We start from the raw sequence: 23,988 nt of genomic DNA, 5'->3' as shown, positions 1-23,988 counted from the left end.
ACTTTGAGGTGGGGCTTATCTTACTTGCAGCCTAAAGCATCCTGCCTGATCCACCTGCACAGCTTTCCCCCTGCCTCACCTCCTGACCTCATCTTCAGCCCCAGGGAATCTCTGATGACCTTGGGGATAAAGCTTTGCTTTCCCCAAACATTAGTTTACACCTGGGATCCTCCAAGGTGCTCCAAGGGTTTAGACCTTTGGAGCACAAAAGCCAATGAGTTTGGTTTCCTGTCTATAGATGGGCAGAGAGGGTGAGAACAAACACCACTATGAGGCTAAAGAAAAGGCGGTTGTGAGCACAAGATGAAATTGAACAGCGTCAGCTTCTACCTAAAGAAGAGAAAGCGGGTCCTTCTCTGGCTTCTGTCAGAGGAGGTTGGTTACCAAATGCTCAGATGGACCAGCCTTCAGACTTGGAGAAGGTATGCATTTCAGAAAGAGAGATGAGGAAGCTCGTACCTGGGAGCCCTTCAAGGGCTGGGCCAAGCACAAGGGTGTTGTATCGGGGGGTACAGAGGGTGTGAGAAGAGGTGCACAGATTTCCATCCTTGGTTAGTCCCTCCAGCCTGGGGTTCTCCATCTTGGGCATCCATTGGAATCGCCAAAGCTGGGAAGCTTTTAACAATCCCTGCGCCTTGGCCATGCCCCAGACCTACTACATCAAGTGCTCTGCGGAGGGGACCCAGGCCCTGGGGTTTGTGTGGGCAAGGCTGGGGTACGCACAGCACCGGCCCCATTTTAACTGGGGCTTCCTCCACTCCCCTGAGGGCAAACACCATTATTGCGTGCCCACCAGCTACCGGGCAGCATGCCAGAGAGCCCACATGGTATCACAGGTGTTTCCCACAACAAATGACATGTTGTTTTTTTTTTTAAAGATTTTATTTACTTATTTCACAGAGAGAGACACAGCAAGAGAGGGAACACAAGCAGGGGGAGTGGGAGAGGAAGAAGCAGGCTCCCCGCAGAGCAGGGAGCTCGATGCGGGGCTCAATCCCAGGACCCTGGGACCATGACCTGAGCTGAAGGCAGACGCTTAACGACTGAGCAACCCAGGCACCCCAACAAATGACGTTTTTAACAAATAGGGAAACCGAGGCACAGTTAGCAAGTGGCAGGTGCAGGAGTCAAGCCCAAACAGTCCAGAGGCCAAGCTCTTTTTTAAAAAAATTTATTATTTAAAAATTTTTTAAAAGTAGGCTCCACAGCCAATGTGGGGCTTGAACTCAGGACCCTGAGATCAAGAGTCTCATGCTGTACCACTGAGCCGGCCAGCTGCCAAGTTTTTTACAGCCACACCACATACCTCTGTGTTTCAAATGACCTGAGAATTAGGATAGGGGACAGAAATTTCCACAAGGTTCAAAACAGATCCCGGTCTGGGTGGGCAGAAAGAGCAGTCCACCGTGACTGACTGGAGGAGCCCAGAGAAGGAAGCCAGGCTCCTGGTGTGGCCAGGATTTCAAAGCCTAACCGGAGCAGAGAGACGGGAATCAGGCTAAGCAGCCCAGTTTTTCCTAACAGTCTTTGTTCCCAGGACTCAGAACTAAGTAGTGCAGTTGGTTGAGGACCAGCTGAGGGTCTGGAAAAAAATGCTACAAGACCTGCCTATGGGTTGTTTTGGTTTTGCTTTGGTCCCTCCCTACTCTTGCCCTCCCTCCTCTCAGCACTTCCCTCTTTAATATGAAAGAAACTTTCAAGTGACCCTCCCCACAAATTCCCGAGATGGGACCAGTCTGGTTAGACTCAGAAAAATCACTATTTTGACTGCAGAAAGAACGGATATAAATAAATAAGGAGAAGCACCAAATTCCCCTATTGCCTTGAGATTAACAAAGGCCACGAAGAGTTTGTTTATTTTTTTAAAAGATTTTATTTATCTGAGAGAGAGAGAGAGCACAAGCAGGGGAAGCAGCAGATGGAGAAGCAGGCTCCCCACTGAGCAGGGAGCCCAATGTGAGGCTCCATCCCAGGACCCCGCGATCATGACCTGAGCTGAAGGCAGACACTTAACTGACTGAGCCATCCACGTGCCCTTTATAAAAAAAGTGCTACTAGGAAACAAACAAGAGAAAATGTTCAAGCACACTAATAATTTAAGTGACAAATTATTGCTTATTTGAAAATTAGCCAAAAGTGCTTTGAGTGATAATACCCAATCCTGGTAGTTTGGGGGCAAGACTGACACCTTAGTCCATTAAGAACCATACTGATGAGGAGAAAGTGGCAATAAAATGTTCACATCCTAAAACAAACAAAAAATGTTCACATCCTTTGACTTAAGGATTCCACTTCTGGGAATCTATCTGGAAGTTAAACAAATCCAATCCATGGCAAAAATCCTTAAGCACAAATATGTCCTGGCAATGTTACTGACAAAAGCAGACATCTTAATGAGGATCAACAGAAGAATACCTAGGAAAATGGAGCCACTAAAAATTGGTCATGAAAACCATTTAGCAATTGGAAAAAATGATGAGGATATAAACATTAAGTGATACTCTCAGGGCACAAAACTTCATGTGTATCATGATTACACTGTGCTGAAAAAATAAATGGACTCCCCAAAATGAAGGCAATTGTAGAGCGCAAAATTGTTTTTTCCTTTTTTAAAGAAATGTTCTCTATTGTGTTTATAATAACTGACATACAAAACACCCAATTTTTTAAAAAGAAGTCCAACCACGTGGCGGCAGGATGGAAGGTGGACGGGAGTAGTGGGACATGGAGAAGGCTCACACGGCAAGTCGGGCAAGAGATGCCGAGAGAAGGTGATGGAAAGTGGGGAGGGGAGAGTAAGGTGGGTCAGAGTGGAGAGACATTTAGAAAGCTGAATGGCAGAACTTGATCCTGATTGGCCAGGAGGAAGTGGGATGGGGTACACTGAGGCTCAAGGTTTAATTTGGGCAATGCACTGAGTGCAGTGCTGCTCTTGGGTGGAAAACACAGCAAGGGGAGCAGACTGCAAGCAAAGGGACCTGGGGTTTCTTCTTCCTTCTGCTCCTCCTCTTCTTTCTCTTCTCCTTAAAAAAAAAAATAAATAACAGCTTTATTGTGCTATAATTTACATACGGTAACATTGACCCATTATAAGTGTAGGAGTCAATGACTTTGTAGCCTATTTACAAAGTTGTGTGACCACCACCAGAATCCCATTCTAGACCATTTTCTTTTCTTTTTTTTTTTAGAAATATAGTACCTTTTTTTTTTAAAAGATTTTATTTATTTATTTTAGAGAGAGAATGAGATAGAGAGAGAGAGCATGAGAGGGGGGAAGGTCAGAGGGTGAAGCAGGCTCCCCGCCGAGCAGGGAACCCGATGTGGAACTCGATCCCGGGACTCCAGGACCATGACCCGAGCCGAAGGCAGTGGCCCAACCAACTGAGCCACCCAGGCGCCCCTAGACCATTTTCAAAAAGAAACGTTGTACTCATTTACAGCTACTTCTCATTCCTATCTCCGCACTGAGTAACCCTTAATCTTTCTGTCTCTATAGATTTGCCTTTTCTGGATATTTCATCCAGAAATATGGATCATGCAATAAGTATTCTTTTGTGTGTGGTTTCTTTCAGTGAACATATTGTTTTGAAATGCTTTCATGCAGGCTGTTTCATCCATGTTGGAATATTTATCAGTGCTTTGCTCCTTTTTATTGTTGGGTAGTATTCCATTGTATGCATACACCATATTTGTACATCATATTTGTTTATCCATTTATCAGCTGATGGACACTGGAGTTGTTTCCATTTGGGGGCTATTCTGAGTAATGCTGCAATTAACATTCATGTACAAGTCTTTGTGTGAGCATATGTTTTCATTTCTCTGGAGAAGATTGCTGAGTCATATGGCAATTCCATGTTTAACATTTTGAAAAACTGCCAAACTGTTTTCCAATGTGACTGCACCATTTTACATTCTCACCAGCAATGTATGAGGGCTCCAATTTCTGCACAGCCTTGCCAACATGGATTATGTCTCTTTGATTAAAGCCACGCTGGTGAGCATCATTTGAATTTCCCTAATGACTAATGACGCTGAGCATCTTTTCATGTGCTTATTGGCCATTTGTACATCTTCTTCAGAGAACTGTCTCTTCAAATCATTTGCCTTTTTTTTTAAAGAATGTGTTTATTTGAGGGGCACCTGGGTGGCTCAGTCGTTAAGCGTCTGCCTTCAGCTCAGGTCATGATCCCAGGGTCCTGGGATCGAGCCCAGCATCGGGCTCCCTGCACACAGGAAACATGCTTCTCCCTCTCCCACTCCCCCTGCTTATGTTCCCTCTATCACTGTGTCTCTCTCTGTCAAATAAATAAATGAAATCTTAAAAAAAAAAAAAGAATTTTTTTCTCCCAGAGTGGGGGAGGGGCAGAGGGAGAGGGATAAGCAGACTCCCTGCAGAGTGGGGAGACCAATGCTGATCCCAGGACCCCAGGATCATGACCTGAGCTGAAGGCAGATGCTTTACCAACTGAGTCACCCAGGCGCCCCCATTTGCCCAGTTTGCCCAGTTTTAAATTGGATTGTTTGTTTTTTTTAAAATGGATTTGAATTTTTTATGGATTTTGAATTTGAATTAACCAGAAAGTACAGAGGTTTCCATATAACCCTGCCCCCATATACACACAGCCTCTCCCTCATTATCAACATCACATATCACAGTGGTATGTCTGTTACAGGATGACCTACACTGACACATCATTATCATCCAAAGTCTGTAGTTTACATTAGGGTTCACTTTTGATGTGCATTCCATTGGTTTGGACAAATACATAATGAACTTATATCCATCATTATATTACCATACAGAGAATTTTCTCTATCCTAAAAATCCTCCGTGCTCTTCTTATTAATCCCTCCCTTCCCCCACTAGCCCCCAGAAACCACTGATCCATTTACTGTTTCCACAGTTTTATCTTTTCCAGAATGTCATATAGTTGGACTCATACACTATCCAGCCTTTTCAGATTGGCTTATTTCACTTCTTAATATGTGTTTATGTTTCCTCCATGACTTTTCATGCTTGATGGTTCGTGTCTTTTTAGTGCTGAAAAATATTCCATTGTCCGGATGTACCACAGTATTTTCTCCATTTACCTACTGAAGGACATCTTGGTTACTTCCAAGTTTTGGCAATTATGAATAAATGTTGGTGTGGATAGAAATTGTCACCTCACTTGGGTGAATATGAAGGAGTATGACTGCTGGATTATATGGTTAAGACTATGTCTAGTTTTGGGACGCCTCGGTGGCTCAGTCAGTTAAGTGTCTACCTTTGGCTCAGGTCATGATCCCAGGGTCCTGGGATCGAGTCTCACATCAGGCTTCTTGCTCAGCGGGGAGTCTGCTTCTCCTTCTTCCTCTGCCTGCCACTCCCCCTGCTTGTGCGCTCTCTCTCGCTGTCAAGTAAATAAACAAAATCTTAAAAAAAAAAAAAAAACTATGTCTAGTTTTGTTAGAAACTGCCAAACTGTCTTCCAAAGTGGCTGTACCATTCTGCATTCCCACCAGCAGTGAGAGCAAGTTCCTGTTGCTCCATGTCCTCACCAGCATTGGGTGTTGTGAGTGTTCTGGATTTGAGTCTAATTTTTAATGGATGTGTATTGGTATTTCATTGTTGTTTTAATTTGCATTTCCTTGATGTCATAATGTGGAGCATCTTTTCATATGTGTATTTGTTCTTCATATATCTTCTTTGGTAAGGTGTCCTGATCTTTCACAAATTTTATTTTTTATTTATTTTTTTAAAAGATTTTATTTATTTATTTGAGAGAGAGAGGAGAGGGAGAGAACGCGTGTGCATGAGCAGGGGGAAGGGGCAGAGGGAGAAGGAGAAGCAGACTCCCTGCTGAGCAGGGAGCCCAATGCAGGACTCCATCCCAGGATGCTGGGATCATGACCTGAGCCGAAGGATCAGAGTTCACTTTGCCAGAAATGGGACTAATGGACAGCAAGGGTTTCCTCAGCTGTGCACTAAGAAGACCTCAGCATCGCATCCAGGGCATTCCTGCCAAAGCCACATAGGACTCTGAACAGGAGGGAACAGCAACTGCCCCCGGACTCAGGGACACCCTGCAAATCAACTAGCCAGTGCTCTGCAGAAGTGACTAGTCTCCATCTAGAGCCTGTAGATCAGGGAACAGAATGGTGTCCATATTAACTTTCCCAATTTGGGTCATTGTGCTGCGGGTGGGTAGAACATTTCTTGCTTTTAGAAACGCATACTGTACTATTAAAAGGGGCATGATATATGCAACTTTTATTTTTTTTAGAGATTTTATTTTATTTTTTAAGATCTATTTATTTATTTATTTGACACAGAGAGAGAGACAGACAGAGCAGAAGGAGGGGGAGCAGGAGAGGGAGAAGCAGGCTCCCAGCTGGGCAGGGAGCCCAATTCAGAACTCGATCCCAGGACCTCGGCATCATGACCTGAGCTAAAGGCAGACGTTTAACCGACTGAGCCACCCAAGCCCCCTAGAGATTTTATTTTTAAGGAATCTCTACACCCAGTGTGGGGCTCAGAGTCACATGTTCTATTGACTGAGCCAGCCAGACACCCCTGCAACTTACTTTTAAATGGTTCAGAAAAAAGTGTATGTACACACGTGTGTGTGCATGTGGAGGGGGAGTAAGTGTGTAAAATATTAACATTTGTACTGTTTTGCAACTTTATGTCAAGCCTGGAATTATGTCAAAAGTAAAAATAAAACACTTGAAAGGAAATGTTTGGTGAGTCGTTTCTTTTGAACTTCTGTCCCAACCACCCAGCCAGCTCTAGAAAGTTCCTTCCTCCAGTCCGAACGGGGCTAGTTACTTCTTTGTGGCTCACACACCTCTGTGAACACTTGAAGCTTCAGGCCCCTCCCCAGAAAAACACTCAGATGCACGCGCTCACATCACATGCACCTGCCTTTGCAAACCACCGCCGCCAGGCTTTCTCTCCGGCCTGGGAGACCAGCAAAGGAGTGTCAGCATGCACGGAAGCCTAAGGAGGCACCAGCCGCGGAGTGAGTGTGGAAGTGAATGGCGTGGCTCCGAACCACAGGACGCCATTCAGGGTCCAAGGAGCCTTTGGCCCAAGCGAGGGCCCCTCCTCCGTTTCTCACGCCTCTGCGGACACAGAGGGGCAGGGGCAAGGCCATGCTGTTGCTGTAGTGACAAACTGCTCAGACACGAGCCCACCGCCTAAGGCCCAGGCCCCAGACGCCCTAGTCGCCCATAGATCTTGCTTTTCATGCTACCTGGAGCCCGACGCCTTTTGTTGGACAGACTTTTTCATTTAATTTAGCCTTTATCCATATTCAGTTTAACTAGAGTCCTAGACATTTTGGCCAAATGTAAACCTACTAGCAGCATGTTTGCTTTTCAACTGCTGCTCATCTTCACTTCGAAACTCTCTCAAAATGACATGAATTCCAGGGGCGCCTGGGTGTCTCAGTCGTTAAGCGTCTGCCTTCAGCTCAGGTCATGATCCCGGGGTCCTGGGATCGAGCCCCACATCAGGCTCCCTGCTCTGTGGGAGGCCTGCTTCTCCCTCTCCTGCTCCCCCTGCTTGTGTTCCCTCTCTCGCTGTGTCTCTGTCAAATAAATAAAATCTTAAAAAAAAAAAATGTCATAAATTCTAAGGTGTCGTTCGAGGTGAAGACAGGTCTGTCTTGAAGCCCTGGAGTCTTCTCTGCGGAGGAAGAGAACAAGAGTGCAGATGTTTGGTGCACAAGCACACCCTCTCAAACTGCCCATCTGCCCAGACTGCCAACTCGACCTAAGGCTCTGGGTGAAAAACAAAACAAAACCCCAAAACCGTTATTTTAACATTAAAACAGATCTACTTCAAGAGTAAATATAAAACACCTGTAATTCTAAAATCCTAAACCTTAAAGGACCCCCACTCTGTTGGGGTCCTTGCAGGACCAGGCTAGGAAGTACCGGTGTCGTTCTCTGGGGAAGGGAGGAAGGTGATTAAGAGTCCAGAGGACTCGTTTCCTGGAGGGAAGCCGTCATGGTTTGGGGGGACTTGGCAACTGAGTGACTCCCTGAGCCCAGCCCTGGGCCAGGCGCTGGGGCGGACAAACAGGGCGCCGGGCAGCCTCTGCTCCCGGGGCCCCGCGCCTGGTTAGTAGAGACGGCCGCGCGCACCCCTGCGCCGAAGCGTCCGGCGGGACTGACGCAAGCGAACATTTTATGCAGTCTGTTCGCGTTTCCCAAGTGAAAATACAATGTGGGGAGGCATCAGCAAGTGGCCTCTCCATTGTTCCTTACGTTCACTTTTTTCCCTCACATTTTAATAGTTTCAAAATTCCGTGATGTAACTTTGATCAAGTTGCTTCCGTTTTTAAAGAGCGATTGGTTAAAAACAGACAGCTCCTAAAGACCGCAAACCGCACGGAACACACACCGTTCCCTCTGCGGCCGTTGCCGCGCCCCGGTGACTGGCCGACCACTGGCCCGCGCGGCCGGCGGACACGACGGGGTCTGAGACTGTTGTCCCGTCGTGACGGGAAGGCAGAGGCGGCCCAGCACGGCTCCCCGCCCGTCCTGGCGCCCGAGCCAAAGCACATCTGCACGGCCGCTGGGTGCAGGGGGGGCAGGGGGCACATCTGCCCGGGGCTTAGTGAAGAAAATGACCTTTACATCAGTAGGAGAAAGATAAAGGAATATGGCACTGAAGATTGAAATTGTATACCATTTCCCCCCCAAAAATCTCTTCAAATGTTTCCAGGAGAAAGTTGGTCTGGCTTCCATGAAGATAATTTTTTAAAAATATGATGTTAGGTTTGAAATCATTATACCCAATTCTTGACCACAGGTGTTCACTAATTCTCTTGTAGTTCTTGACTGTCACCCACGAGAAAAGTAGTTGATGAAAGTAGGTGACATTGAAACTTCTCTTTTTTTAATTCAAAAATTTCTAACAGTTGAAATGATAGTCTAGCAGCCCATGATGTATTTCTCCTGGACACACGTAATGTTGATAATTGTGAAAATGTGAACGGAATTTGAATCCAGAACAATTCTAGCGAAGTCTTTTTAAGTGCCGGAGAAGCTCCAGAGAGGTCTCCCTGCGGCAGCTCAGAGGCCACAGTGGCCGTGGACAGAGAGATGGATCAACACGTAAGGCTGGAACAGAGGGCTCCTTGGGCCTCCAGGAGCCTCCCTGACCTCCCCGGCCCAGCCTCCCCGGCAGCTCGGGCCTCACCTGGGCTCACAGGGCCATGTGTCTGCAGCTCGGAGGACTGTAGGGCGAGCAGCCAGCCCTGCTCTCTGAGAGCCCAGGGCAAGCTGCATGCAGGAGCTGACAGTTAGATTTCCAGTGATCTTGTGAACCATTATTAAATGTTGAATTACATATGAATCACGTTCAAAATCAAGGTAATAAATTCTCAAAACTCACCACAGGCTGATTTTACCATGTGACGGTTAGCTCTGCTCTCGAGATGGTTTCCCTTCATTCTATCTATACGACAGCAATGCTGTGTGATGGTGTGCTACGTGCGTGACTTTGCAGCTCTGGGTTCAGCGACATCACATTGGTAGCTTTGGATCCGCCATGGTGAGAGTGTTTACGCCATGGAAATCAGCAAATGCAGCAGATCGGTCCTTGACTTACTGCTCATGTCTCCCTGACCCTCGCCCCACCAGTGGTCAAACATTTATCAGCACACCTCTGGCGGCAGGACACCGGAGACAAACGCCTAGGGGCTCCAGCTGCCCCGAGGGCTGAGGGCATTCCACTGGAACCATGCTTGGACCGGTGGCCTTCATGACACTGACGCATGCTATAACGTCACCCACAGTAAGGAACCATCTAACGAAGCTAGAAGGGGAGGCTGAGCTGCCCTCTACATCCGTGGGCTTGCCCGAAGCACACCAGTCATGACAGTACAACCATGGGCCCCTTCCAGCTCTTAACCTGAGCAACCTTCAGTCTTCTCCTTTAGCTCATTGAATCCAAATCTGGTTACGGACTCTGGTTACTCTGGTAGGATTCCCGTAGCCCAGTGGAACCTGTGTAGAGTATTGTAAGGTTCTAAGAGGTACCTAAGAGGTAGGAGCCGCCTTCATCCATCCAGGCAGAGTGAAGGGGCCTGTGCTCATGCAGACTCCAAGAAGTGAGAAACTTTTAATTTGTGATAAACAGAAAGAGTCTGTGCATGTGAGATTTGGGAAGTGGGGGAAAAAAAAGAGAGAGAGAGAGCCACTACTGAGATCTGTCCCCGCACTGAGCCCAGACGCACACAGTAAGACATTTCATTTTCTCCTCACTCACCCCAGCCTTTGCGGGTCCCAGCCCTGCGCCGGGCGGTTCTAGGCACTGCGGAGAGTGGTGAGCCAACCACACGCTGACCCGTCCGACAGCCTGGGGCGGGGCCCGAGCCGGGAAGGCCGCAGGCTAACACCAGACTGCCTGGCTTGGAGTTCAGCGTCCTTCGTTAGTGATTTTCTGGGCCTTGTTGTGCCTATTGCGGCAAACCTGCCAGGCAGGTATCATCAACCCTCTTACAAGCTGAGGTAAGATACTGTCTGAGTTAACTTAGCATGTTTCCCAGAGTCCAGCACATGCTAGTGAACGCACAAGTATGAGGTAAGTGTGTACCAGTGAAGTCTTACAACCACTGGCCATCCCCAATACGGAGATATACTTTTTTATCCCAATCTCCTGCTAGTAAAGAGCAAACGCACATCCTTAACCAAAAAGTGTGCCATGCAACCCAGCCCTGGTGGAGTGGGCCCGGGATGCTTCCCCCTAGGGTTTAGTGGGGACACCGAGCCCACTCGCAGGAGACAGTTCCATGGAAGGCCCCTAGGAAGTGTGGCTTTTAGGTGATGAGCATTTTGCATAAAGTATGTTAACTAAATTTTAGAAAATTCAAAATTATGGTTTTGGTTCTCAAACATCCTGCTGCAAAGAGCTCAACCTCCCTAGGAAGACTCTGGGTAAATAAGGACCTGGTTAATTCTGGTCTCACTCCTATCTGCATGGGGGCCCTGAAGGCCCACTCGGCTACCACAGGCCACCTCCCCAGGGGCAGGGGGGCCTGACTACAGGTCAAGGACCATCCGGACTCCTCAGGGACACACAGCTGAAGATGGGGTTCCTCAGCTTTTTAAAACTCACACCCGCTTTTGTAAAACAAAAAACAAGCCCTCCTCCTTACTTGGGAATTTTGAAATTTCGAAATAAATTATAACTGAAAGTCCACCAAAACACAGTAATTTGAAAATGCTCTTCCACGCCTCAGCCCCCACCCTATGCATCAGTAAGTATCACTTCTGGAGGGTGCTTCAAGGTTTCTGCAGTGTCAGCCTGGGGGAAGACCAACGGCAGATCAACACTAGCAGCTGCTTGCTGTATCGGGGTCACCAGGCCCGCCTCTGGAGGTAGCCCAGCCTGGACGCTGAAGCAGGACCACACGGACAGACTGTGGAGACAGGGCCATCAGTCACCTGTGGGACCCCCACTTGGATGCTGACCCAAACAAATCACTGTAAAGGCACTTTTGAGGCAATCCCTAAGTGTGACTACATACTGACTACTAGCTAATTCCGAAAATGTGTTCACCTTGTGAGTGGTAATAGGCATTAAGGTTATGTAAGAAAATACCCCTATTTTTTAGAAATATCTACCAAAGTAGGTATGAAATTATATGATATCTGGGATTACCTTAAAATATTTAGCAAAGGGCAGATGAAGCAAATGTGGCAAAAAATCTTGATAATCACTGAATCTGAGTGGGAGGGGGTTGCTGCAGCATAATTTAAAAACATGGGGTGCCCGGCTGGCTCCGTCAGTGGAACATGGGACTCTTAATCTCAGGGTTGAAGTTCGAGCCCCACATGGGGCGTAGAGATCACTTAAAAATAAAATCCTTCAATAAATAAAAATAAAAATGTAAAACAAAGAGTCAGTTAAGGCAATCACAGAATCCCTCAGCTCTTTGAAGTTACGGAGATAGCTGCTTCTGCCACGTTTTGCAGCAAATGTTCACGTACAACAATCACAAGCTGGTTTCCAAGTTTGGAAAATGTCACTTCCTCCATTTTACTTGTTGGGGTCATAATCCCCAAATCTTTAACAGGTAGAGAACCCTCAGGAAGAAGGGCAGGAGGGAGGGAGGAAATGCCGCTCCCGGCCCTCACGCGGCAGACCCCCTCACGCGGCAGACCGGAGCCCGGGCTGCTCTCCGGGGACAGACCCAGGCGGCCCTCAGGCAGACGTGCCGTGCGTTCCCTGAGAACAAAGGGACGCGGGGCTAGCTCTCCGTGCAGCCCTAGAACAGAAGCTCCTGACTGAGGGCCACAGATCTCGGAATCAAGATTTTAAATGTGCACGCAGAGTTTTCTAGAGAGTATTCAGCTTTCTTTGGATTCTCACAGGGATCCATGTCCCCCAAAGTTAAGAACCACTGCTCTTCATTAAAGAGAGTTTGAAAGCAACTTGGTTAGACTGAAGCTCTGGCCATAGATTGTCACAAGGAAAGATTTTTATTTGAGAACATCTGATACTTTTGGAAAAGCTCCTGCTGGATCCAAAACACCCCGCCTGACAGTCCATCTCCAACACGTCCCCCAAACCCACCAGCCTAGTCCTGTAGGCACCACAGGCTCTGTCCCCCGCTGGTTCTGCTTCTGCCGCCCACAGCCCCAGCCACCCGCGCAGACCCTGTGACCCCAAACCAGCTGCACGGCCACAGGGAGGAGGGGTCCGCCGGCGGGAGAGGTGCTAACAGCAGAGCAGGTGACACGCATGTGCACACAAACACTGTTTATTCCGACTGTGGCCAAAGTCAGGGAGAGACGGCAGAAGCTCAGTGCCCTAGAAGTCCTCCCAGGTTCAAGGGTTCAACGACGGCTCGGTGTGGGCCGGGAGAGTGCTGGCCTCCCTGCGTGCTGGACCTCCCACCGTCTGAGACGGGCTAGCGCCCCGCGGGCACGGCCTCCATCGTCCGCAGCTACCGCACTGCCTCAGCCTTTATGTTAGGCCGGAGTCTCTGCGGAGCACGTCAGTTTAGCTACTCCTTTATTCCTGCAGGCTGCCGGGCGGGAGGGCAGCAGCATGGCGCAGGTCTAGCGGAGTCCCGAGGTGGGGGCCGAGGCCTCAGCAGATGGGACAGGACAGCGCCTTTGCTGAAGGGCTGCTCGCTCCTCAATGCCACCGCCCACCGCCTGTCTAGCCTCCAGGGAGAGGTCTGAGATTAGGGCCCACGGGGACAGAAGCACCTGCCCGCGGGCCTACGTGAGGACCCACGTCGAACAGCTCACGCGTCTCTGTGGAGCGCTGCGTTCACCTCAGCGCCGGAGCCTCAGGAAGAATGCGTGTTTACACTCTGTACTCTCCAGGGGGTAATACTTATCATAGAAATCTAAGACGTATTCTTCAGTCTTGAATCCAAACTTCTGGTAGAGCAGCATAGCGGGGTTGCTTGCTGAGACGTGAAGGGTCACATCCTTGCCCATGCAGGTCTGCCAAAAGGGTGGAAAAGTACCAGATGAGAATCAAAGAGCCTGAGGGAAATGAGTAGGTGAGGGAAGTCTGTGAAGTGTAGGTAGGTAGTTATGGCAACCGGGGACAGCAGGGCCGGCAGCTGGGACGCCCAACACCCAGCAACAGCTGGGAGCCCCAGTCACTCTGCGGCCGAGCCACACGCTCACGGAAATGTTCGAGACTGAGGAAAGGGATGGCGTGCTGGTTGTTTTTGCTCTGAAGCAAGGGGCCCAGGGGGATAGTTTATTGTCAACTGGATTATTTTATTTATAATTCAATTACACTTCCAAATATCACACATATCAATACCTGGCACTCTGACAATCTTGAAGAAGTCGAGAACAAGATGAGAAGTTCTGCTTTTTAAAACTAGATGTTATCTTATACTCAAACTTGTAAAAATGCCCTTCCTACACCTACTAGAAAAGATGCTGTTATGAGGCTGGATACAAGGTATTAGGACTTTCGTTTAGTTATGAAACCTAAAGACCCGGTACAGACCTTCGGAATCCCACAGGCCCCCTGCCATCCCTCCCAAACTGGCAGAACTAGCTTGTGGTTACTGTATTCAGCACTGCCCTAATCCTGGGGGGATGGGGGGGGAAATAATCTTCATTCTGTTAATACGAAGCAAGTTCTTAAGATTCTTTAATTAGCTACACAAGAAAAAAACCAAAAGTCATATAAACTAAGACCTTGTTTTCTAATGAGGAAGGCACCGAAATACTGAGGTTGACAGGGTCCTTGAGATTTTGTAACCCCTGGTTCCCCCCCCACCCAGGCCTAGATTTAAGAGGCCTCTCAGGTAGACAGCTCTCCTCTTTTCTCTGTTCACTCACGTTCTGGGCCCAACAGCACTACTATGAGTGTATGAAATGAATTTCATGGAGTAACGCTAGTGTTCCGTGCATGGTCCAACCATGGCACCTTTGAGTACTACTGCCCGGCTGAGCAGTACTGTCGGGGCCTGGGGCTTACAGTCTGGCTGAGGGCTGGGCCCTAGGCACAAGGATAAACACTCCTGCACCCACCTGCTGAGCGCTCAGTAAGGACTGACCCTGCACCAGGCCTTCTCTGAGGCGCACACGGGAGTGTCAGCCCTGCACTGCCCGCGGGCCCTGCCGCTGAAGAGAAAGGCAGTAGTGCTCCTGGCAGGATGGATGGGGCGGGGGGGGGGGGGGGCCGTGGCGTGAATCGTGGCTGTGAGTGGTGGGGGATGGGGTGTGGTACAAAGAACTCAGAGTCTCAACACAACACCAGGGAGCACGTGTTAAGTGCCCAGTGGGGAGGGAAGAAAGCAATTTCTAGAAAACAATTCCAGGTTCCTGGCGACATCTGGGAAGTATTGAGCACGTTTCATTAAAAACTGGAAAAATGGGGCGCCTGGGTGGCTCAGTAGGTTAAGCGTCTGCCTTCGGTTCAGGTCATGTGTTGGGCTCCCTGCTCAGTAGGGAGCCTGCTTCTGTCTCTCCCTCTACCCTTCTCCCCTACTCGTGCCCTCTCTCGCTCCCGCTCTCTCAAATAAAATCTTTAAAATTGGAAAAATGACATTTTATCTTCTCCTTCCTCTATTTAAAAGGAATCTTGCCCGTGTAACACACAATCCTCCATGCCAAATGGTTTCTTTTTTTTAAGATTTATTTATTTGAGAGAGAGAGAGCGAGCGAGCACACAGAGGGAGAGGGAGAAGCAGGCTCCCCACTTAGCAGGGAGCCCGATGCGGGCCTCCATCCCAGGATTCTGGGATCATGACCTGAGTTGAAGGCAGACACTTAACACACTGAGCCTCCCAGGCGCCCCCAGCCAAATGGTTTTGAGATAAAAGTTTACCAGAAAGACTCTGGGGGGAGGGGCGCCTGGGTGGTTCAGTCGTTAAGCGTCTGCCTTCAGCTCAGGTCATGATCCCAGGGTCCTGGGATCGAGCCTCATATCAGGCTCCCTGCTCAGCGGGAAGCCTGCTTCTCCCTCTCCCACTCCCCCTGCTTGTGTTCCCTCTCTCGCTGTGTCTCTCTCTGTCAAATAAATAAATAAAATCTTTAAAAAAAAAAAAAAAAAGATTCTGGGGGGGAAATTCCTTACATGTTTTTCTGATGTTAGTTTATAAATATATGGTATATTTTCTTCAACAGTGGTACCGATATATCAAAGGATGAATTATAATTCAATATTCAAATCAAGTCTCAAAAGCTTATACAGCTCATACAGTGATAATAGAGTGAAGAATAATCAGCGATAATAGAATACGTAGTCCTGGTTGATACAGTTTTGCTAAAATGTTTAAAAATACTTAAAAACTTTTGCAACAGCATAGGTGGCATTACGCTCAGTGAAAGAAGTCAGACAGAGACAGGTACTGTATGATCTCATTTATACGTGGAATCTGAGAAACACACAGTGAAAGCTGAACTCCCAGATACAGACAACAGGCTGGCGCTTGCCAGCGGCGGGTTTGGGGGGGGGGGGCGGTGAACTGGCCGCAGGGGCGTCCAAAGGAACAGCCTTGTAGGTTATAAAACCAGTCAGTCCAGGGGCTGTCCCCCACAGCATGGAGACTAGAGCTCTCAACACTGTACTGCATATCTGAAAGCTGCTGAGAGTAGATCTTAAAAGTTCTCATCCCAAGAAAACAAATGTTTGTAGCGATGTATGTGTGGTGACGGATGGTCACCAGACTCACTGTGTTGGTTCGCAACATACATCGTTACACTGTGCGGCTGAGAGGAGTATGTTTCGTATGTCCGTTACACGCCAGTACGGAAAAGCCCCCAAAGACCACAGTTCCACTTCCGCTCCTCAGAGTCGTGCTGGCGGGCTAAGAGCAGCAGGAGGTACCAATAGGGGTCGGTCCTCTGAGTGCTCCGGGCTCTCACTTCTGGTATTTTTCTCATTTTGTTTACTATACGTGTTTACAAACTGGTTTCTTTGAAGCCTGGGCCGGAATGGTGATCTTATTTCAGAGGGGCGAAGATTTCTATCTGTACGTTAAGAGCCTCAGGAGGGATAGTGACTGGTGTTTTCTCACTGGGTTTCCGAGACCACCCATTCTGTTGGGCTGTGCTGGGAAGGCTCAGCCCAGCGTCATCCCTCCATGCCTCCACGTCTTCCAGGGGAGCCCAGAGGCAAGCTGGTAGCACAGACAGCTTACCTGAATCAGATGATAAATCATGAATGTTGCAATCCCTGCTCTTCTCCATTCAGGATGGACAAACAGAAATGAAATGTAAGCTTCATTGTACTTTACGTCGGGAACCATGAAGCCAAAGGCAATGATGACTTTTTTATAAAGGACAACAACACTGAAGTCTGGATACTGCAGGCACTCAGACAGGTCAATGCCTAAGGAAAAGAGATAATTGGAGATTCAAACTCTGTGCCTTCTGGAATTAACGAACACCAAGCTGTTCAGTCCGGACTTACAACTACACCTGCATGCTAAAAAAAAACCCCAAAAAACCAAAACCAAAACTGAAGACAAAGATATTAGCATAGACATCATACATTCAGATCACACAAATAAAGTGAATTTTAGAAAATATCAAAACTAACACCGTCTTTTCTAGGTACACATGTTAAAAGAGAAGCAGGATAGGGCTGGTAGTAGAGAGCGCACAGGTCTAGAACTGGACATATCTGGCTTTGAACTTAGCCTTCTCTACAATGTGTGTCAGCTGACACCTTTCTAGATGTGGGCCTCAGCATCTGCACACCCAGACCTCACAGGGTGGGAGCAAAGACCCCAAGAGCCCATACTGTTGTGTTCTTCACCTCATACGTGTACAGTTTACAAGCTCTTTTGTACAAAGGCTACATTTTACAGTAAAGGGGATAAGCAAACAATGATTGCATGCATAAGGTATGGAGGCACCCAGAGTAAGGTGAGGAAGTAGTAGATGCTCCCAGAATGTTCCTTTTGGCCCCCATACCACTCCTAAAAGATGAGCACAACTCTGCCACCACATGTGCACTATTACATGATTATCAGACAACAAAGATGACACAGCTCTACTCCCGATGAAATCTTATCTAACATCTGGAAGACATGTAATATTTCCTTTATGTTTCAAAGCAGCACGGTAAGACAGATCCACAAAGAACGTGTTTATATTTAGCAATGAAAATGCGTTCACTCTTTACTTGGTGGCTTTGGTCTACAGAGAGAAATATATTGAGGCTGGTAAAATGACAAATCATATTGGGTTTACTCTTATTTTCAAATTGGGGTATTTGGGGGCACCTGGGTGGTTTAGTCAGTAGGCGTCTGCCTTCGGCTCGGGTCGTGATCCCAGGGTCCTGGGATCGAGCCCCGCATTGGGTTCCCTGCTCAGCGGGAGCCTGCTTCTCCCTCTCCCACTCCCCCTGCTTGTGTTCCCTCTTTCGCTGTCTCTGTCAAATAAATAAATAAAATCTTTTAAAAAAAAAAAGTTCAAATTGGGGTAGTTGGCTTTTTAAAAATGCCTTTTGGCTTTATTTACACTCTCCCCAAGGAATAGCTAAATAAACAAAATTACAGAATTATTAAGCAAAAAACCAAAAGTGTCCCAACATGCCCAAGCTACCACTCAGTGTATCACTGGTAGATACTACCTGGTATCTAAACATATGTAGAAGCAAAACAGGATGAATCTTTTATTCTGGAAGCAGAGACAGACAGGGAAGAGAAACATACAAAAATACTGTTTATTACTTTTAATTGCTGGCTTCTTCTTGATCTTAGGAAGAAAGAGGTGTTCATATTTTACTATTTCTATGTTAGCAGAGACAGACTAAATGAAATCATGAGTAAAGGTTTTAGAGTCACATGACGTACACTAATTTAAAAATATCACTAAAGTGAACTACACAGAAAACTGATCTGCCTAGTTTGGGAGGGGAACATACCAGGCCAGAAAAACTCCTGACACATGGAGTTGATCGTTGGGATGTGATTTGGCCGGACGTAGCAGTAATCAAGAGGTGCCTCGGCTTCTGGCGTCCAGTGAGGGTCACTCCTGTGCAGGTGGGAACGAATCTGTGACAGGAGCTGCAGTTTGGGTGGCTTTGTTTCATAATCACGTCTCCAGGATCGCAGAAAAAAACAAACTCAAGTCAAGAAAAATACTCCATATCATTCCTAGCCAAGTGATTCACATAAACTCTTTATTCTGCTTGAAATTTTAAGCTAACTTGTGCTACTTTCTATGGCAGATCGCTTGACAACTTGAAAGCCTGCTACTTTTCTGGTATGAAATTTAAAATTTGCCCTCTGCACCTGCCAGGAACCCTACTTGTGCTGGCGGCGAGCCTTCATGAACAGAGTGAGGGACCAAACAGCAGCCTGACTCAAGCCTGCGTGCTCTGGCCCAGGACAGAGCCCAGGGAGGGAGGGTCCAGCTCTGCCGGGGCCTCGGAGGGCAGGCTCGCACACTGCCTCTCACAGGCCCAAGGGACTGTGGTGCTGGGCAAGGAGGATCACATGACTCTGAAGCAAGTACCGTCAACAAGACAACACACTTTCTCAAGACAGCACCAGGGGCCTCTAGTCAGCTCAGCTTCCACAGCACTGCCTAGACAACAAGACTCATCATCCCCAGATGTAAGCCCAACTGAGATGTCTCTCCAATTTTTTTCATTTTACAGATTACTAAATATATACAACTTTAAAACTTAAAAGAGGGAGCCTGGGTGGCTCAGTCGGTTGAGCATCTGCCTTCAGCTCAGGTCATGATCCCAGAATCCTGGGATCAAGTCCCGCATCGGGCTCCCTGATCAGTGGGGATTCTGCTTCTCTGCCCCTCCCCTTGCTGATGCTTTCTTTCTCTATCTCTGTCTTTCTCTCTCTTGCTCACTCTCTCTCTCTCAAATAAATAAAATATTAAAAGAAAAACTGAAAAGAAACACAATGAGTATAATACTCATAATGAAATCTAATGGAGTTAACTTATTCTTGCTTTTTACATTTCTTTCAAAGGACTGTCCTTTCTGCAAAAAAAAAAAAAAAAAAAAAACTACAGTCGAAACAAGCCAAGGATAAGACTGGACACAGAGCACAGACTCAGTCCATGTTGATGCCTGCTCCCAGGGGAGGGTCTGGACTCACTCCAGTGGGGGACCATGGTGCAGAAGCCACCAACACCCTTCCTCACAACACACTCAACATCACAGCTCTTCTGCGTGTACCTGATGTAAGGCTTCAGGATCCGAGAAGTGTAAGGGCTGACAATACTCTGGTCCACGGCCAGATCTTCCGATCCCACCAAACGATACAGAAACCTAGTGGTCTGGTGCCGAAACCCTTTCCTGGATGGCAAGGCAGTCTAGGAGAAAGAAATGCTGGTTATGTAGAAATAAAGTCACTCAAAGGATTGGTTTAATTTCACAGGGATAATTAGTACGTAGGACATTTTTATGTGTCGGAAAGTAGGTCTTTTTGTATTACTTACCTGGAACGCTCAAATTTCAATACAAACCTCATAGGTACCTCTGCATAAAATCAGATACGAAAAACCAATGCTGGTTGTAACAGTTTATAAAATTGAAATAATTTAAAAAATTTTAAAGTTACTTAAAAAGTTTAAGTCATTTAAGTGAGTGGAATGCAGGACTGAGCACCGGATTTACAGCTTCTGTAGGTTGCATCCTGCCTAATAACACCTCCAATCCAGTCATCAGATATTAACCCACTCAACACGTGGGTCACGCTGCGGGAGTCTGTTATCCACAGAGCGGGAGGGGCCAACTACTGCTGCCCCTGCGTATTGGTTTAGTAAAACAGGCCTCTATTCCACTGGGTATATTTGACAGGAGCAGGACTGATGTAGACCGTTGTCCCTATGACAAATCACGAGAGCGGAGAGGCCCTCCCAGGGGTCGAACGAGGAGGTGCTCTGGGTTCCTCAGGTGGGTGTCCAAACAGAACAGGTAGGTTTCACCCTGGGAGCCCGAACAGAGATGTCTGTTTCTGGGAGTGCTGCTCCAGGGCCCTCAGTCGTGTAGGAACAGAACATGTGCAATTAGGGTTTTACAGCAAAGAGCCCAGATGGAAGATTAAAAGGCACATTTATAAAGTGGTTTGCCAAGGGCTGGATGAAGTTTAGAAACCTGAGTTGTTTTTGGAGAGTCCGTTTGCTCTTTAGCCTAGAAAATAACTTTGCTGGAAGGAGAGCAAGAATTCCTTCTTTTATAATTTGCTCTCATTACTTTCCCCAACTGGACACCAAAATTTTCAAAGGATGACTTTGAAATTCTTCCAGGATTTTCAAATAGGTTTCAGAGGGAAATTCAGAGCAATGGCATATAGTTTCCAAACATAGCCTCAACACTTCCTCCCGCGCCCGTGGGGACGTGTGGCTCCTCCTGTCAAGCGGCAGAGTCTGTTCCCTCCCCTTGGATCTGGGTGGGCCCTGGGACAGGCCTTGACCAATGACAGAGCGTCAGAAGTAACATTCTGGGACCTTGAGCCCAGTTCTTAAGAGGACCAGCAGCTCCCACTCTCTCTTCCAGTCCAGCTGCCATGGTGTCTAGGCTGGACCCCGGAATGTCTAGAGGCCACATGGAGATGGGCTCTGGAGGAAGAGAAGCCATCCTGATCATTCCGATCCTGACTGAACTCCCTGCTAAAGGCAGCCACGGGCATGACCTCAGCCTTCAGCACATGGGGTAGGACCGCCACCCAGTTGAGCCTAGTAAACCCACAGAATCAGAAGAAAGATTAAACATTGCTTTAAGCCTCTAAGTTTTGGAGTGGTTTGCAATGCAGCAACAGATCACTGAACCACTGGCCCATGATGGACGATCTGGTTCATGACTTGAGGTGAGTTGTGTGGAACTCTACAGATGTCATCCAGTACCCTAACTTCTTTCCACCTAGCCCACCCGCAACGTCTGCCTGGATCACTGCCACCCATTCTCCATACAGAGCCGGATGCATCTTTTAAAAACAAATACATTCACTTCCCTTGGTCAAAACTCCTATGTGGCTTCCCTTACAATTCAAAGTCCTTACCTGTGACTGCAGGATCTACCTGTTATCTCTGTGGCCTCATCTCCCACCCACTTCCTCCACCACCACTATGCTCCAGCCTCACACATCAAACTGTGCTGCCTTGGGGCCTGCACCCGGGCCTTTTGCCCTGAACCTTCTTCAGCCCGGCTCCTCCTTGTGGAGAGGATGGGGTCGAGTGCTACCTCGGGGGACACTGTTCCAAGTGGTACTGCTGCCGTCTGCTCTCCCACCCACTACAGCACCCACCCTGCAGGAAATGATCCTGTTCAGTGAGTTAGTCCTGTCACCGCACTGCTCCATCAGGCGGGCACCTTCTGCCCTACTTCACTGCAGCATCCCCAGCTAGAGGGGTGCTTGGCACACATGAAGTACTCAGCTTAGGTCTGCTGAATGACAAAATGGTGGCGGGGTGGGGGGGTAGCATCCCAAAGTCAAACAAGTTTGGAAAATATTAAATGAGTTTCTTCTAACTTCTAGTTCTAAACAAAATGGAGCACTAGGTGGGCTGCTGGGTCCCTTCCCCAAACCCATTCTGAGAGATGCCACAAAAGTGAGAGGGAAGATGGAACACAAAGGCTATGAGAAACCTCGGGAGAGACCAAAGGTGGCCAGGTACAGGGGAGGCAGCAAAGGGCAGCCTAGAGCAGAGAAAGGCTTTCCACCACGGGCTCTAGTGGATCTCTGCCAATCAACTCTGCCTGCAAGCGTCGGCTGGAGGGGTCACAGCAGGACATCTGGAGTGCTGGAGACTTCAATTTGCCAAGAGGATGACAAGCTAGGAACCAGACTTTTGCCCCTCCCTCAGGTGTATACACCAGCAAAGGCACCTGGTTAGACCAAGAGAATATTCATTCACGAGGAAAAAAACTCAAGATATGTCAACAAAGAGTATAAAATAAAACAAAGTAAACAAACTGTACTGGAAAAGGCAGAATTAACTTACCAGAGAGCCAAGCATTTTTAAAAAGCAAATAAACAGTCATCAGGGAAATGCAAACCAAAACGACAATGAGATACCACTTGACACCCACTAAGATGGCTATAATCAAAAAGAGATAACAACAAATATTGGTAAGGATGTGTGGAAAAGTCAGGGTCTTCATAAGTGCTGGTGCAAATGTAAGATTGTGCAGCTAATGTGGAGAAGTTTGGCAGTTCTTCAAAATGTTAAACATGTTACCATTTAACTGAGCAATCCCACTCCAAGGTATATACTCAAGAGAAATAAAAATCTATGTCCACACAGAGACATCTACACCAATGTTCAAGGAGCATTATTCACAAGAGTCAAGAAGTGGAAACAACCCAAATGTCCATCAACTGATGTGTAAACAAAATGCATCCATACAATGGGGTATTATGTAGCCATAAAAAGGAATGAAGTGCTAATATATACTACAACATGGATGAATCTTGAAAACATGCTAAGTGAAAGAATGCAGTCAGAAAAGACCACATATTATATGATTCCATTTATGTGAAATGTCCAACAAAATAGGTAAATCCATAGAGGCAGAATGTAGACTAATGTGGGCTGGGTGTGGGGGGCTGGCCAGTAACAACTAAACCATTTAGGGTGACGAAAATGTTCTAAAATTGATTATGATGATGGTTATACAATTCGGTGAAAACAGTAAAACCATCAAATTGTACACTTTAAATGGGGGAATTGTATGGTATGTGAATTGTATCTCAATAAGCCTGTTTTTTAAAAAAAGCATAATGAATAGGTTCCAAGGTAATAAAGGAACCTGGAAACAGAAATGACTGTAGTTATGAAGAATCTCTTATTCATTACTAGATATTAAATACATGATCACTGAAATAAAGCACTCAGTGAATGAGTTAGGGACAGATTGAGGATCTCTTCAAACAGGCAAAGGAAGAGATAAAGGAAAAAATTAATGGTGTCAGCACCCATATTATAAGTCCACAAAAGAGGGGAAAAAATAAAAGAGGAATATATTTAAAGAAGCAATGATGAAGAATTTCCCATATTAAAGAGCAAGTGAGAGGACTTCCAGTTTCCCGTGCAGCATATAAAGAGAATGTAAGTTGTCGCTGCATCCTAACAAGTAAAATGTTGAACAAACTGGAAATCAGCAACTCTTTGTAGATCCATCAGAGAATTGAGATCACAGAGCAAACTACTCCCCCCCCCCAAATTGTAAAGACAAACAGGTGGATACAGAGAAGCATTACTTCGCAGAGTAGAAACCGCCAGGAATTAAGCGCTGTGAATTGTGCAAGACTGTTGAATCTCAGATCTGTACCTCTGAAACAAATAATGCAATATATGTTAAGAAAGAAAAAAAGAAGAAGAAGAATGTAGCAGGAGGGGAAGAATGAAGGGGGGGAAATCGGAGGGGGAGAAGAACCATGAGAGACAATGGACTCTGAAAAACAAACTGAGGGTTCTAGAGGGGAGGGGGGTGGGAGGATGGGTTAGCCTGGTGATGGGTATTGAGGAGGGCACATTCTGCATGGAGCACTGGGTGTTATGCACAAACAATGAATCATGGAA

The 23,988-nt window shown here is 47.1% G+C and overlaps 1 protein-coding gene across 1 annotated transcript in view; it reads right to left on the bottom strand.

Moving 5' to 3' along the window:
• Window positions 1–12,442: 12,442 nt before the first annotated feature.
• Window positions 12,443–23,988, bottom strand: part of KAT14 (lysine acetyltransferase 14) — a 34,604-nt gene continuing 23,058 nt past the window's right edge. The window contains exons 7-10 of the mRNA XM_032419556.1: window positions 19,640–19,776; window positions 18,362–18,537; window positions 16,629–16,819; window positions 12,443–13,461 (exon numbers count right to left, since the gene is read on the bottom strand). Of these exons, the coding sequence (XP_032275447.1) occupies window positions 13,288–13,461; window positions 16,629–16,819; window positions 18,362–18,537; window positions 19,640–19,776 (678 nt within the window). The 3' untranslated portion in view covers window positions 12,443–13,287. The remainder of the gene's footprint in view (window positions 13,462–16,628; window positions 16,820–18,361; window positions 18,538–19,639; window positions 19,777–23,988) is intronic.

Source organism: Phoca vitulina, unplaced genomic scaffold, assembly GCF_004348235.1.
Source record: "Phoca vitulina isolate PV1807 unplaced genomic scaffold, GSC_HSeal_1.0 scaffold22, whole genome shotgun sequence".
Taxonomy (NCBI): Eukaryota; Metazoa; Chordata; class Mammalia; order Carnivora; family Phocidae; genus Phoca; species Phoca vitulina.
This window is presented reverse-complemented; position numbering and strand designations above follow the sequence as displayed.